Source organism: Papilio machaon, chromosome W (assembly GCF_912999745.1).
Source record: "Papilio machaon chromosome W, ilPapMach1.1, whole genome shotgun sequence".
In the NCBI taxonomy this organism is placed as follows: Eukaryota; Metazoa; Arthropoda; class Insecta; order Lepidoptera; family Papilionidae; genus Papilio; species Papilio machaon.
Window position 1 is genome coordinate 9,605,630 of NC_060015.1, and position 16,716 is coordinate 9,622,345.

Genomic DNA, 16,716 nt, shown 5'->3' on the forward strand with positions numbered 1-16,716 from the left:
TAGAATTCTTAAAACCATTATCGGATGTTGATATTACGTGTTTTGACAGAGTAATTAATGGTTTAGCATTCAATTATGAAATAAAACACTTTATACTAGAAAACTGCATTTATTATTTTTCAGAGATGATTTTACAATGTATAGTTTAGTGGAACTACTAATATAAATAAGATTTCTGTAATAAATTAAATAATATAGTAACAAGACATCCACTTTTTTTGGACTGTTTTTAAAGGAAATATGTTTAAATCCATAAATTTTGACGTTTATTTCTTAATTCATTATATAATGAATCTTGATATTAAATTATCATTCCATCAAGTCTTACGTACCACAATACTTATCCATTTATTATAATTAATTACAACCTTAGTTGAATTAATGTGGTATGCTTAGGCTGGTTTTAGTCACCCTCATCGCACGCTGACCTCTATAAATGGACTGGCTATAAGTACAGGTGGGCACAGTTAATCGAAAAGTTAACTTCGTTACTCGTAATGAAATATACTATTTCGAACCTTCTTTTGATTTTGTCCTGTTGGTCACGTCTTTCCCGGACGCTCTGATGCATACACTTGCACGCGAACTTCACATATATCAATTATCAATTCGTTCGTTCACCATTCGAGTCGCCGAAAGTCGCCCAACATAGTTGAACTTACGAGCGTGGCGTGGCGCGTAATTTAAACAAAATGACAACACGTCTCCAAGTTTCTAATTTAACGATTAACGGACTTTTATTAACGGAAGTTGAGTTTAACGGAAGTTAACAAAAGCGTTAACACTTTTTGAAGTTAACTTAAAAGTTAATCCGTTAAGCAAAATGTTAACTTCGTTAATTAACGATTAACGGATTAACGAGTTAATGCCCAGCGGGGTTAGGCAGTAAAAAACTAAAAACGAAACGATCGATCGTTTCGTCTAAGCGATAGCGTCTCTCGTTTTTCCGTGTAAGGCTAGGCAGTAACAGACGACAGTCGCTTTCGTGCAGACGAAGGTGAATCGTCAAAAAAAACAAATTATTGTCTATACTTGACGATCAACATTGTGTCATTTGAATTTGACGTATAAAGGTCAAATATTCTCGCGGTAAAAATACAAAAGTTTAGTGAAGTGTTTGTGTTTCAATTTACGTTTTGTAAAATGAATTCTTAAAACGCAAGCAATGAGCAAATCGCCATAATGGTGGAATTTATGGAAAGGTACGTCAATAACGTATTTAAAATGGTAAACACCCCGCAGGGAAGACTGAGGCGCCAGGAACTTTGCCAACTATTAAAGATGTTGCTGGGTAAGGCAGGTAGTGATCCTGACAAGTCTATGGAGCAATGGATGGATCAAGGTTGGTTCTAATGTAATAATGATTGTAAACATAAAACAAGACATTCATTCTGAAGCATGTTTGTTATGCTGGCAGACACATCCTTTTTTATTTTACTTATTCTTTGCAAGTGCCCTTGCTATTGAATCATGTATTTAATAACAATAGTTTTGTAGTTGCCATTTTCCTAGCTACGAATATCACATTTCATCACCCAAACTTTATATTTTAGGACTACCAGTAGAGGAACAGTCAAATGAGGAGCCTCCAGTTGAGGAACCATCTATCCAAATACAAATTTTGGAGCAGATCACTGACAGTAATTTATTACAATCCTGTTATTTCATTTAGAAAACAGATATGCAAATCTATTCTTCAGTTGGTAACTGTATTAATAGAAAAATATTTAATTAGTACCTAATTCAATTTATTTGCCCATGTTTCTGTTTAATCATTTGGGTAAAATAAATTAACTAAAATCAATTGATACAATTTAATGTTTAGTTTTATCTTATTATATACAGTTTAAACATTAATATTTACTAACTTTATCATGATATTTCAGATGATGAACAAAATGATATATATGTTGCCTCCTCTTCAAGAGTATATGCTGCCCCATCATCAGTTCAAAGGAGAGGGAAATGGCATCCAGGACCCTCACTCACTGGCTTATTAATGTAATGCTTATGCTTTGAGATGCAGTCTCAAATGCAAAAACATGTAACATTTACATTGGTTTTGGTTGTAACTTGTGTAATTAATGTTTAAGTGAATATTGAAATAAAAAATAATTGTATATAAATAAAGTTTATTTTTAATTTGTAAAACATTCATCTTCATCATATTTCTTCTTAAAAATACACTTTTAGACATTATTGTGTGGGCTTCTTCAACCAAACTAAAAACTGCCAATAATTAGTCTATTCCTAACAGCCCGCCCCACAATCACATCCAGCCCATTTTCAACAACAGTTGGTTGTGTAAGAGCAGTGGACAAAAGTACTTCTGCATCATCTGTAGGAGTTCCTCTTGAATCTATGAGCATGTTATGCAGTACCACACATGCAATAACAATTTCTGCTGCATAATCAGGGTGATAATAAAGGATATGCTGACCTAACAAATATCAAAATCTATATTTAACCAAATGCCCTTTCTATGCAGTTTCGGGCCTTGACATGCACTCTAGTGTAGTTCTCTCCTCTAGATCCTGGTTCTGCATTCAGAATAGGTGTCATAAGGTAGATCCTTTGAGGGTAACCACTGTCACCTAAAATGTTATAAGTAATATTAAAGTTACAAATAATATTTAACATAGAACATCACCTATTAAATATTTTTCTACTAAAAATGCAATTACCCAACAACCAAACTGACTTGCCAGATAGTTGCAGAGCCTCCATATGGCTTTGCAGTCTTCTACTTGCCCAGATATGACTGTTGTGACTTGCACCATCAAACTTGGCATTAACATTAGTGATTCTGAGATCACTGTCACATACCTAAAATATTTAATTGAGATTAATCTTTAATTATCTTATAATTATTATAACAAACATAAAAAGGTTCATACCATTTGGACATTAAGAGAATGAAAGCCTTTTCTGTTATAAAAACAAAGTACATCTGCAGCTGGACGAACTATGGCCACATGGGTGCAATCAATGGCACCAATTACACCAGGAAAATTAAACTTAGTATAAAATCTGTAAAATAATATTTGTAAGTAGTTGTATGTGCTCAAGGTAATAAAAATAAAATGACGGAAGTTATATATAGTAACCCCTACCCTTGCTTAATTTTAGTTCTTTGTGTGCTTGTTTGTGGGAATTGTATCCATTTATTTGAAATCTCATTCAGAGCTTTTGTCACCTCTCTGATACACCGACTTACACTTTTTTGATTCATGTGTACCTCATTAGCAACACCTTTCTGATATGAACCCATGGCATAAAAGTTCAATGCTGTCAGCACCTAAAATATAATAATTGTGTCAGTATAAGACTCAAAGTGACTAAAGTTAACATTAATCATATTAAATACATAATCACCTTTTAACACACATATATTAAAAAAAACACATATATCATAAGAAATCAATTTACCTTAAGTTCCAGTGAAGTTGTTTTCGAGCCTTTTAAACTGGTATTGTGCCTGAGCTCGTCACACAACGAGTGGAACTCTTCCTTATTCAGCCTGTAATGAGCTCTAAACTGCCACTCCGGAATTTTTTGGAGTAACCGTTCGCGATTCTTTAATCTTTGTAGAAGCATACGCTGCCCACGCTGCCGAGACATCTTTTTAGCTTCGGCATCTGCAGCTTCTAACATCAAGGCGGTCCACATGCGAGACATATCTATAATAAGCCAAATCATAAATTGTTTACTTTATTCAACTAACAAATCATTTATAACATAATACCAAATTGATTTCTCACCTTAGAAGTTTTATTTAATATTTAATAATAGTTTAAGATATTTAACTAAAGTTGATTCGGTTGACTTCGCGGCAAAACGAGACACCTTTGTCGATCGTCTCAAAAACGAACGATCGTGTCGCTTTTAAAACGATTGGAAATGTCATTTCGTGTTACTGCCTAAGAATTTCAAAGGAATTGGTCGAAAAACGATAGACGATAGACGACGCTTCGTCTTTCGTCTTTCGTGCGTGTTACTGCCTACGGTTTTAACGCGTGACGTCAGACGTCAGTCTCTCAACCAATCACAATCGAACGACAGTCGCTTTCGTTTCGTTTTTGTTTTTTACTGCCTAACCCCGCTGACTCACTCAGCTATTGATTTTATAATTCTTATAATTAAATTAGAATGTTTCGTCTACTGCTTCTTACTATGTGACGGATATTTATCGCGATTCTTTTAGTGGTAGATTCATAGTAATAAAACTCTTAAACTTGAAATTCAATTGTATCATGTTCACTTATATAACATTATGCTGAGTAATGACTTAATTGAATAACCTTGACCTTCCTTGTATAGCCGATTATTATTATATATTGTGCTCATAATTCAAATAAATAAATTGTTATTTGTGACTATCACTTGTATAATTAGAAAAGTTATGTGAAACAATTAATTTTTAATAGTCAAATAATATTACTTTGTTACATTATGTGTTGGATTATTTAGACTTCTTATTTAAAATTTTATGATCATAATGGTAAATGGCTTCCTCTTTAATTTTTTTCACCTTTTCGTTATCAGTCAATTGAATGAGTCACAACATTACAAACAATAGATTCAGACATTGAGATTGGAACAATGTTTAGTGAAGTTTGCCACACACAGTAAAAAATATTTGTGCAGTGGAAAATTTTGACGTAAAAATTAGTGTTTATTGATAGTGAATTTATTAACAGGACACAGTGAACATTCTAAAAGCAGAAGGTTACAAGTTCCCAGCACTAAAAGAATCTGATGCAATGTTCTCTGCAGATACTGCACCGGAATGGGCAGATGGGGAAGTCTGTCACAGGTTTGTTTGTGTTTTTAGCAATAAGTGTATAATATTTTTTGTACAGAAGAAAGATTTATTTGGTGACGAAAAGAAATGCAATGTGATTGAAAATTTGGTCTATTCACCTACTGAAATAAAAAAGCCGACTTTGTTAATGTCTATTTTTAAATTAACTATGCAGTAGACAATAAAGGTAAAATGTATTTTTAACTTTGTCAAGGTGCCGTGTACCTTTCACATTAATAGTACGACGCCATCATTGCCGAGCTTGTGGTCAGGTGTTTTGTCAACAATGCAGCTCAAAGACATCCACTCTGCCTAAATTTGGTATTGAAAAAGAGGTAACCGAGTTTATGGTTCATATTAATATTTTATTTATTAAAATTGTAGGTTTTACAAATAACATATTTATTGTTAAGACGAAAATTGAGCTTTAAAATAAAACATTTTTGGTCTTGTACATAAATATAATGATAGTGCTTAGAAGCAATCTACTCCAGATTGCTTATTAATTACTTTTGAGACAATGTTGGTTGATTACAAACACAAGTTGATTTACTTAACGCTATATAGTTATTTACCTCATACCATGTAAAAAACGCAAACACCATGTAAAAATATCTGGGAAATAATAAAGTAGCAATTTTATTCTAATTAAGTAACTGATTCAAACCTACATGCGAAAATCTTTGCATGCACATCTGAGTTAGCATGTAGAGACATAGGTATCTATTTGTGAGGGATATTTTATTTTCAATAAGCATTTTCACAGGTTCGAGTATGTGATGCATGTTATGACAAAATGAGCCGTCCTCCATCTGCTACGGCCAAGCCTAAAGCACCTCCTACTGAAACCACTAGTGCAACACCAAATCAGGTAGGTTCAGAACTTTATGAGATTTGCAGTGTGGCCATTTAAATAAAAAAATAATCCGTAATCTACAGGGAATCTCACATCTTAACTTTGACAAGTGAACATGAAGTTATTTTGAAAATTAAATAACAATGCAATGGAATATGTTTGCTCAGCATTTTCAATAAAAAAAGATAAATTAGTGTCTAATCTAAATATACGTTTTCTTTTTGAATCATTAGGCAATAATTAAATTATAACGATTAACATGACATCAGTTGGAGTATGATCATGTCACAATTTATGCAATTGTTGTAAGAAAATATACTAGAGCTAATTGTGAGCCAGCTTTCACTAACTTGAAAATGATAATACTCTTTGTCAGTGCCTAGAATATTATAATATGATGCCATGTTTAACTTGGAATGCTTCAGTGAATACCAATTTCTTTTATTGAGTTATTGTATTAATATGGGATCATTTAAAATAACATTAGACCGATTACGCTTTTAAACTATTTATTATCACAATTTATTACTGTCCGTCGTAAGATTCACCCGGCATTTCACCACCTGGCACAAGCATAGCAATGTTATTTCCATTCAACAAGATTTGATCCAATTTGGTTATTTTTCTTCCTTCGGGTGTAGATTCGTATTCTGTAACGTCGTCCAGTAACATATTTACGAAATCGTCGAATCCTTGTAATGTTCCCACCATTTCTTTGTCATTTTTCATAATAATATGTATCCTTGAACCTATACACTTGTCGACAAGTTCCAACGGCAACAAAGTATTCGGGTTTGGCAGCGATTGTGACATTTTTTCGTAAATACCAAACAATTATTAAAGTTAAACGCTGCTAAAAATGCAGTCAAAGGCTAAATTAGTAAGTTTATATAGTATTTTGCCATTCACTGTAGCGATCGTGTGGTTATCATACAGAAGTTGTTGTCACTTTGACAATTAATTTTGTCAATGACAAATGCAAATGGCGACTTGCTGGCGAACTAAGGGCTCAAAGAATGATAGTTTAAATGTTAATAATATACTTTTAGAATAATTATTTGGATATTTACACAAAACATTCTTTTTATATTAAAAAATAAATTTAACATTGTTTTCATTTTTTACCTGGCAATCGAATGTTGTCATTGGTTTAAAACACGATGTTGCCATAAGTGCATTATTTGCTGAAACCTAGGGTGTTATAAAAATTGATAACTTCAACTCTTAGGATCATTTAGGCGTAAGGTTTTTGATTTCTTTTTTTTATTTTCTTTATTCTAAAATTAATAGATTAATAGATATTCTATAATGTACCCCTCCTGGCATGACGTTTTTGTTTTCCCTCTTTGTAATTATGTTGCCTGAGTGACTTAAAATTATTTCGGCGATCTCAAAGCTCAGGTTTAATTTTATTCTATGACATAGGAACTAACACCACACCCTACTCTTTACGATTATAGTAGCCATTTCCAAAGTTTATCTACATAATTATCTTATTTGTATCACCACTTACTTATCAAGTTTTAAAACCAAAAGTAACAAAAACAAAGATTAATAAAACTTTTAAAATAACGTTACTCGTTGACTGATAATGATAACTGTTTTATGTCAGGTAATTGAGTTATTATTGATTTTTTCACCACCACAAACTTGTGGAAATTGCAGATGTATATGGTAACAATTTTTAGAGAAGTTAGGACCTTGGGAGTTTCTTTCGAGGCACTGGCAACATTGGTTATGTCAGTTTCAAACTTCTATTTTAAATTGAAGTTGTTTTAACGGTGATTTGCATTCGAATGTAAAGAAGTTTATAGTTTTTCTTTCAAAAATGGAGAAGTCTTACGTGAATTTTTTTCGCGGTGAAAACTATTATCCATCCAATGAAAAATTCCGTGTAAAAGAGGAACCCGTGTCACCAAGACAAGATGATTTTTATTTTATGGACGATTTTGATTTTGCATCCTGTGCTGGTATGAAGAAATCTTTGTCAATGAATGATATTACTGCTCTTAAAGAAGAATTGGCTAAACCAGATGCACAATGCATGAAAGAAGAACCCAGATATCGCAGGCCCACTGGCAGCAGTACCCAAGATTTATCACGAGGAAAATTCGTCTCTTTAGCAGAATCCGTTTGTCATTATCAAAGAGATACACCAGGTCGGTTCCATTCAACGCGGCCACAGATTTTCCGATCTCAGTGTAATGCAGGCCCAACTGGTCTTACTGTACCTCAATCTCCAATGCTTCGGTGTAAAGGTAGATCTCGACCAGTACATGTCATGTCCCTAAAAGAAAGAGAAGAAATGTTAATAGAAGAAATGAAAAATTTCAAAATTAGGGCTAATCCTATACCTAAGGCAGTCCTTTATGGACCAAGTTTGCCAGATGTTCCTAAAAAGTCTGCAACAATACCAGAACCATTCAAATTAACAGAAGTACAGAAGAAGACACTTCCGCAGTCCCCACTTGCGGTACAGAATTTCAAAGCGCGCCCTGCTCCCAAACATATCTTAGAAAAACCACAACTGCCACCAAAATTGCCCATTGAATGTACAAAACCGATCACCCTAAGGTTGAACTGCAAGCGAGCACATTCAGCTGAACGTTTTAGATGTGATAAAAATATTAATAAGTTCGCAAAGGAATCAGAAAATAAACAGACATGTAAAAGTGCTCATAGAGAAGGGCCTATACGACCTGAGCCATTCTCGTTTGAGAAAAGAGATGAAGAAATTAAAAAACGTAAAGAGGAGAGAATAAAACAACAATTAGAGGAAGAGAAAAGGTTAGCTTCTCTATTTAAAGCTCAACCATTACCTGCTGTAGTGAAAAAGCAAATGCAACATGCAACTAGCAAATCAAGTGTATCCAATGCTTCCTCGGAAAACAAAGAGAACTGTAATAGGTTTGAAGCTCGTCCTCCTGACGTTTTATACAAAAAGCCATTCAAACCTGTTCTCCAATCAATTCAGGTGATAACACCAGAGCCATTTGAATTAATAACAGAGAAGAGAGCTGCAGAGAGGGAGAAATTTGAACAAATGTTGCGAGAAAAGGAAGAGCAGAGGGAAAAAATGAGATTGCAAATGGAAAAAGAACAAAGAGAGGCTGAAGAAAGAGCTCAAGCAGAGCTCCGAGCTAAACTTATTCATCATGCAAAGCCAGTGCCAAAATTGACTCCGTTTATGCCACAAAAGTGTACTGATGCAATGACAGTACCTGTGTCACCTAATCTTATGAAGAGAAAGCAAAGAAAGTAATTTCTTTTATCCAGGTGATGAACTCGTAAAGATATTTGACTGACAAAATTAACTCTCCAATAAAGAAATAGTTGACATATCACCTGTCCATGAAAACTATGTGGCCTAGATATGAGAACTTTTTTTTTTTCATATTAATAATTATGTTTGTTTAGTGACATTTGAGTTTTACTTATGAGCTATGTTATTAATTTTAGAATTAATTATAAATAACTGTATTTACTCTACAAGATTTATATTACTTTTAGCTTAAACTTAATTTTGACATTACTGCTTTGATAATGATGATTGACAGAGCTGGGCATTAACTCGTTAATCCGTTAATCGTTAATTAACGAAGTTAACATTTTGCTTAACGGATTAACTTTTAAGTTAACTTCAAAAAGTGTTAACGCTTTTGTTAACTTCCGTTAAACTCAACTTCCGTTAATAAAAGTCCGTTAATCGTTAAATTAGAAACTTGGAGACGTGCTGACGACGTGACTAACAGGACAAAATCAAAAGAAGGTTCGAAATAGTATATTTCATTACGAGTATATAAAAGCAAGAGTATGTAATAGCCCACATTCCGAACGCTCTTCGTCCCTGCAATACGCCACTTTTTGAGCAACTGTTTTAAAACACTTTTTACTCATGCTTTTTCTTTATCTTTTCCAAACTCGTGCCTTCTCTTTCCCAACTGTCAAAATAATGTCTATTATAAAGAAAAAACCAACCAAGAAGTTATTACAAAAAAAATCATTGAAGTTTTTATGATTCATGCAAATATTTATAAAAAGAAGCTCCTAATTTGTTACAATATCAGATTTAATGATTTGATTCAATGAATTAGGTTAGGTTTCATTTTATTTCATTTTCATTTCATATCAATAAAAATAATCTACTGAAGACTTGGCCGTTTGGGCATAGTTCCTTTTGCCTACCCAGAATGGGTGAGAAAACAAAAAAATCTCTGTTTGTATTCTTTTACGGTTGGCGCCATTTTTCAAACATTTTAGTCAGTTGAGTTTATTGTTTTTATTATTCTATTAAATTGCTTCATTTTTTCGCAACTATATTAAAAATAGTTGTTTAGTACACGTGCGGAACTATCATTAAACTTGTTCCCACTGTCAACCCTCACCTTCGGCTGCGCCTCGGCTCGGGTAAACATTTGCCGGACCTCTTTGCAATGACAGGCTTTCCGCACTCGTAATGAAATATACTATAATGCATTCATACTTGTCTCTAATACTAATGTGTTATAGAATGTATAGTCAAATTACTATTTTAAACAAGTGTCGCCACAATAAGTGTGAAATTAGTATGTATAATTTTGGTATGGTTAACTGTTAACGATTAACTTTAACTTGCGTTAAATTTTCGAAAATTTAACGCTTTAACGATTAACGAAGTTAATTTTTTAATTAACGAATTAACGATTAACGAAGTTAACTTTTCGATTAACTGTGCCCACCTGTGATGATTGATATATTTAAGTTTTTTGTATTAGAAAATAAAAATTATAAATTAAAACTGTATTATTTTATTAACATATCCTAATCTTGAATACTCTATTATATAACTCTAGTACGATTGTTATTTATCTATATTGTTTTAAAAATGTGTTCTGATTTTTTAATTCAAGTATACTTTTTAAACTTTGGACACATTTGTATTATATTTGTAGTATCAATTATCATTCTAATATAGCAAATAGAAATAATACTTTGCAATGACATAAACAAATCTTTCTGTATCCAGTAAAAGGTGTCACATTATTTTTAAATTGCATTAGTTATGATTAAAGGCTTAAATAACGTAATTTATAAAATATAACTAAAATCTTATTTCTACTAAATTCAATTTAATAGCCACATGAGAAAACTAAAGAAGAGTTGCAAGAGGAGGAGGAATTGCAGCTCGCACTTGCTTTGAGTCAGTCCGAAGCCGAACAGAAGGAGAAAGAACGACGGTCGCGCTCTCTCGTGGCACCCGAAACATCTTTGCATCCCACTGGTGAGCTAAAACAATTAGTTTTTTTTTAATAGAGACTACTCACATATTATCAGTATTTTTCCAATGTAATACAGCATTCACAATGTTTTATTGTATTTATGTTCTTGGACGTTTATTACTAATCAATTGTATTGAGTATCCATCCAAACTGAGGTTGACATAAGATATCAATGGATTGCAAAATTTGTAAATGTGCAATAACTGTTGGAGCCTCTACTTTAATTAGTGCAAAGAGGTGAAACTATCACACTCAGACTCATTTAATAATTACTTCCTTCTTTCAAATTCACTTTCTTCCCATTCTCCAGGTACTCATTGTCTATTATAAATAAAATTATTTTGATATAATATTTGTTATTCCAGTATCTCCGAGTGTGTCGTCGGTGAGCGCGTCTCCGGAGCACAGCACGGCGGGCAGTTCGGAGCTGGCGCGGTACTTGGACCGCGGGTACTGGGAGCAGCGGCTGGCGCGCGATGCCGGCCCCGCGCCCGCGCCCACCGCGCCTTCCTCGCACGCTTCCCACGACCCCAACGAGGTGACGTACTGCGCTTTTATACCATTGACCTCTGTATATGGACAGATCGTTGCTTCGAAATGACAGCTTTGCTTCGTTCCTACTTAAACGGGCCTTTTTGGCCCCATATCATATTTGAAGTCTTTCGACTATCATCAGGGTTATCTTACATCTCCGAGCGGGCGTAAACTTGCGGGTATTCCAATAAAATAACTGTTGTAATAATTATCACAATTATAACTATTGATGATACAATCAATGTCATTACTAAACTAATTTAGGATTGTTAAGATAGAATTGGATTTAAGTATAGTAACGTCCACCGAGCACGTGGTTGCGTGCGCACCTTATGACGATTCAAACCGAACTGACAGATTTGTCAAGATGGCCGCCCTACCAGTGCTCGGTGTTCGTTATGGGTATTGACAGCGCCAACATATTTATATTTACTTGTTAGCCACTATATTTTTATTTACATTAATTGTGAGTCGAATGAAATCTCTTGGTTCATAAGCTTTACTATTTACAAACGAATTATGAAACTTTATAAAAATCTCAAAACGACATTTGTATGCATTGACATTGTTTTTACAGCCGGAGTTTTCGAAGTCATCTACGAATAAAGCTCAAGAAGACGATGCCGAAGATAAGGAGATTGACGAATTTATCGAATCCCTCAAGTCTCAAGTCGAGATATTTGTTAACATAATGAAGAGTAACTCTTCGCGGTAAGTATTTTTATTTTTACTATGCCCATTGTTTAACACAGAACAATGTTTAATTTTTCTCGGTTTCGGTACATTAATAATATGATGTTCAGAAAATATATGAGTAAATACCATGAACCATAATTCATACCACGAAGTTTATGTTCATGTCGGTATAATATTCCTGATAAATTCCATGTAGTTTTCACCTGATGACAAAAAGAAATATGTACTTAACAGAGGTCGATCCATCGCTAACGATACGTCAGTGCAGACGTTGTTCATGAACATCACTGCGATGCATTCACGTCTACTGCGCTACATACAGCAGCAAGACGACAAGCGCGTCTACTTGGAGAGTCTGCAGGTTGGTAACAATTTAATTTACTCTATATGTTTAGAAGCACAAGTAGTTAGTATTAGGGGCTCAGTTTTCCGCAACTCCACGACAAGCGCGTATTTTGCGTGAAGAAGAAGAAGCACAAGACACAGTTGTAAATGCTGTCACGAGAGAAAATAAAGGGTGGTAAATATGTCGATGTATAATAATATTAGTGTTTAGCACCGGCACTTGACAATAGTATTACAATTTTAAAAGGAAGCAAACAAACAAGTGATTAACTTAAACTTTTGCAAATATTTTATTATTCGTGCATGCTTTGCCAACTTCATCATATAAAAATGAGCTTTCTAGAACTTTTGATGTCAGATAATATCGGTGATGTATTGTTTATCAGGATAAAGTGACGCAAGTGCGCGACAGCCGCGCTGCGCTGGACACGCTGCGCGCGGAGCACACGGCGCGCCTGGCCGCCGCAGCCGAGGCCGCCGAGCGCCAGCGCCAGCTGCAGATGGCCTCCAAGCTGCAGGCCATGCGCAAGAAGAAGCACGAGTACCTGCAGTACCAGCGACAGCTCGCCCTCCAGAGAGTACAGGTATACTCAATACACATAACTCACATGTCCCTTTAAAGAATTCATTTGTAATTTTCGTGAAATGAACATCTTTACATAAGTTCATATTTTTATTATAACATACATTTTATATCAACAGGAACAAGAGAGACAAATGCAAATGAGACAAGAGCAGCAGAAACACCAGTACATGATGTCTGCAAACAGCTACTACATGCCGGGTGTCTCCATGCATCACTACCAGCCGAACTTCCCCAACCAACCTATGTATGCGTCTGCTCAGTTCCATCCACAAATGATGCCCCAAGTGACCACGGACGGATCCATGTCTCTGCCGGGTCAACCGCAAATGTCGCAGGCCAACCTGGCCATGGGTGTCAATCAGATGGGTCCTCTATCACAATCTATGCCCCAGCCACCGAATACGTACGCGATGACCACATCGGGCATGACGCTGACGCAGCCTCCGACCGGCCTGCAGTCGGCGATGAGTCAGCCAAATCGGCCCACGCTCGGCCAGCAAATGCCGCTGCAGCAGCAAATGATAATGCAACAGATGCACCAAATGCGAATGCCCATGCAGCCCGGCGTGCACCAAATGATCAACCCGAACGTTGCGAATGGATACAACGTACCGACCTCTCAACAAAATACACAGCAGTCACAACAAATGCCAAAGCAAGCTCTCCCGAACCAACCCCAAAATGTCATGCCTCAAATGTCCATGGGACAGAACATGGCTCAACCGTTAAATCCTGCTAACTCGTTATTGGGCATGCAAATGCAAAACATGCGAATGTCGATGATGCAAGCGAATCCGCAAAATACCAATCCACAACAATATTCCGTGAACATGCAAAGTCATCAAAATAATCCACAAGCTAGCACGCAAATGCCAAACATCTCTCAGTCGTCTCAAATGCCCATGGCGAGTCAAAATATGCCCATGCCAGGGCAGCAAATGATGCAAGGGCAAGCTTTAGCACAGAGCCAAGCAACTAACAACCAAAACCAAAATGTACTTCCTTCTGTGCCACAAGTAGCTCAAGGTGCTACTCAGATACCGCAATCTCAACAAAACCAATACTCCCAAGGTCAACAAGGTCAACCTGGCCAGCAAATGATGATGCACGGACAACAAATGAACATTCCACAGCAAAATCAACATAACATAAGTCAGGGACAACAATTGCCACAAAATCAAATGCTACAACAAGTACAGGGTCAGCAAATGATGCACGGCCATCAAATGAATCAACAAATGATGGCTAATAATTTACCTCAACAAATGCAAATGCAACCACAAATGGGACAGCAAATCCCTGGTCAACAACAAATACACTCTCAAGGTCAGCAGATGCCTCAAGGACAGCAGATGTCTAATCAAGGGCAACATATGCTTCCCCAGGGACAACAGATGCCACCTCAAGGGCAACAAATGTCATCTCAAGGACAACAAATGGCAGCTCAAGGGCAACAGATGCCTCCTCAAGGTCAACAAATGCCACAGCAAGGGCAAGTACAGCAAGGTCAACAGGTACCCCAAAATTTTCAAGGTCAACCTATGAAGATGCAACAACAGAACTTTACTAATGGCCCACAACCTCAACAACAAAATCCTAATCAGCAGGCTCAGAGCCCTAACAAATCTGAGCATAACAACAACACTGCAGAGTTGATAAGTTTTGACTGAACAAAAGTTTTTAGTTAATATGGAGAGATAATATATTTATATCAATGACTGGGATCTTAATAATTATTTGGATAATTGAGAATGTTTTACATAATATGTACACAATAAATTATGGAACATTTAGAAATGTGATAAGTGGTTGGAGATTAAGCCAAAATAATGCTTTATGAACCATATGTATAACTTTAAAACAACATTTATATGACTATATGATTGAAATCCCTTTCAAAGCATACCGGTATAAAACAGTTATTCATTGCTATATTATTTTAGGTTGTTTAGACACCACGGACCTGCTCGGTTGTCCGAGTGGGCGGAGAGGTGAACTCCGACGTGGCGCGTCCCCGGGTGGTGGATAGGGGAACGCCCCGGCCTTCTGCCGGGGTAGGGCTTCGGCCCCGCGAACCAAACACTGGTAGGTTAGCTAGGGTAAGCTAGGTTAAGTAGGTTAAGTAGGTTAGGCTGCGGGTCCCTTGTGGGCCCGCAGAAAAGAGGGCGGCGCTCGCCACAAGGCGAGCGTCTATTAGGTTAAGTTAGGTTAGGCGGGCCCCATGCGAGCCCGCACATTAGGTTAGGCTGCGGGCCCCTTGTGAGCCCGCAGAAAAGAGGGCGGCGCTCGCCGTAAGGCGAGCGTCTATTAGATTAATTAGTTATGTAAGTTAGGTTAGGGTGCGGGCCCACTTGTGGGTCCGTACAAGAGAGGGCGGCGTCTCGCCGCAAGGCGAGCGCCTTTTAGGGTTAGTTTAGAGTAGGCTAGGTTAAGTTAGTTAAGGTAGGTTAGGGTGCGGGCCCACTTGTGGGTCCGTACATGAGAGGGCGGCGAACCCGAGCTGAGTAACTGCCCTTTTCAGGGCAGCGAAAGGTGAGGGTGAGCCTTGAGTGTGGTGGGTGGCGCGGCCCACTAGGGTCGCGGCCGTCGGTCGGGACGTGGGAGCACGACCTCGGTAGCACTCTGCTTGCAGAGCTGTTATGCGATGGCGTGTGATCCTGCGTCCCATCGCGTAATCCCGGTGGCCATCACCGGGACCGCGGGCCCCTGTCTTGATCAAGACGGGGGCCAAGAGGTGGGTCTCTATAAACCCTGGCGGCACCAGCGGGGGAGGCGGGGATTCCGAACCTGCATTGCACGGTGTCGTCTTGAGGAGCGCCTAAGGGCGCAGAGAGGGCCCCTCCCGGGGCGGTCAGTGGGGCGTCGCGGTGGCAAGCTCACGCGATCCCGTGGCGCCCCACAGTATGGCCATGAGGGAACAAGGAGGTTTAGTGGGTATGCTCCCATTCGGGGAGAGAATCTCACATAACTCGCGTGTCTTCCCCGAGGCACGGAGTATGCATTAAGCATTCCTCCTTGTATAAAAAAAAAAAAAAAAAAAAAAAAAGGTTGTTTAGACAACTAGAGTTATTTGGATGTAATAAGAAAAACTAGTTCTGTGGCATCAAAGCAACCTTTTAATACTGGGTCTGGTTCGAACCACAGTTTTTACTTATAACTGGAAGAAATACACATTCTTTTCTTACACTAATTTGAATAAATTAACAGTTTTAAGATTTATTCATGCTTACAATATTATAGAGTTAGAACTACTGCATTGTAATCTTAAATTTTATCATCACAGAATTCTATTCACCTAAAGTTTAATATTCAGGTAGTGTCCTAGGTTTAACAATGGCCTTGTAATCTATGTAAATGTGCAAACATGTATAAATACGTCAGTCGTAGTTATCTAGATATTATATTATGAAAATAATAGAAATTAAAAATTATTTCCATTTGTGCAAATATTTGTTTTATATTTAAGTTATGATTTATGATATCAATAAAATATAAACTATATTAAATTGTGTCTTTTTATGCATCGGCACTTAACTTTTTATATGAATTATTTATACACACCTATTGCCTGTACCTACCTATACCTATACCTTTTTATTAAATTTCTAATTTGATTTTGTATGGACCATGTGTCTGT

At 36.7% G+C, this 16,716-nt stretch overlaps 4 protein-coding genes across 8 annotated transcripts; 2 read left to right on the forward strand and 2 right to left on the reverse strand.

Annotated features, from left to right (window-relative positions):
* Nucleotides 1–876: 876 nt before the first annotated feature.
* LOC123723227 lies at nt 877–2,134 on the forward strand. 4 transcript variants are annotated; one of them, XR_006756680.1, is made up of 3 exons: nt 877–1,202; nt 1,554–1,640; nt 1,887–2,134. XR_006756680.1 is itself a non-coding variant. In XM_045685809.1 (3 exons), the coding sequence occupies exons 1-3, from the start codon at nt 1,183–1,185 to the stop codon at nt 2,003–2,005; spliced, it is 366 nt and encodes a 121-aa protein (XP_045541765.1). In that variant the 5' UTR covers nt 877–1,182; the 3' UTR covers nt 2,006–2,134. The 4 variants fall into 4 exon arrangements, 1 of the variants encoding a protein (XP_045541765.1); XM_045685809.1 differs by having other exon boundaries at nt 877–1,342; XR_006756678.1 differs by having other exon boundaries at nt 877–1,703.
* LOC123723218 (putative nuclease HARBI1) lies at nt 2,132–4,099 on the reverse strand. 2 transcript variants are annotated; one of them, XM_045685790.1, is made up of 6 exons: nt 3,762–4,099; nt 3,430–3,680; nt 3,114–3,298; nt 2,898–3,030; nt 2,706–2,826; nt 2,132–2,594 (listed from the first exon to the last, which is right to left on the reverse strand). In XM_045685790.1, the coding sequence occupies exons 2-6, from the start codon at nt 3,676–3,678 to the stop codon at nt 2,464–2,466; spliced, it is 819 nt and encodes a 272-aa protein (XP_045541746.1). In that variant the 5' UTR covers nt 3,679–3,680; nt 3,762–4,099; the 3' UTR covers nt 2,132–2,463. The 2 variants fall into 2 exon arrangements, with proteins under 2 accessions (XP_045541746.1, XP_045541745.1); XM_045685789.1 differs by having other exon boundaries at nt 2,685–2,826.
* Nucleotides 4,100–4,602: 503 nt separating this feature from the next.
* On the forward strand, nt 4,603–16,499 carry LOC123723128 (hepatocyte growth factor-regulated tyrosine kinase substrate-like). Its single transcript, XM_045685681.1, has 11 exons — nt 4,603–4,614; nt 4,701–4,816; nt 5,019–5,139; nt 5,571–5,675; nt 10,776–10,920; nt 11,284–11,456; nt 12,030–12,163; nt 12,383–12,509; nt 12,880–13,077; nt 13,196–15,022; nt 16,127–16,499. The coding sequence occupies exons 1-10, from the start codon at nt 4,603–4,605 to the stop codon at nt 14,747–14,749; spliced, it is 2,685 nt and encodes an 894-aa protein (XP_045541637.1). The 3' UTR covers nt 14,750–15,022; nt 16,127–16,499.
* Nucleotides 6,153–6,611, reverse strand: LOC106713233 (U6 snRNA-associated Sm-like protein LSm5). The gene has a single exon (XM_014505969.2). The coding sequence runs from the start codon at nt 6,471–6,473 to the stop codon at nt 6,186–6,188; it is 288 nt and encodes a 95-aa protein (XP_014361455.1). The 5' UTR covers nt 6,474–6,611; the 3' UTR covers nt 6,153–6,185.
* Nucleotides 16,500–16,716: the final 217 nt, after the last annotated feature.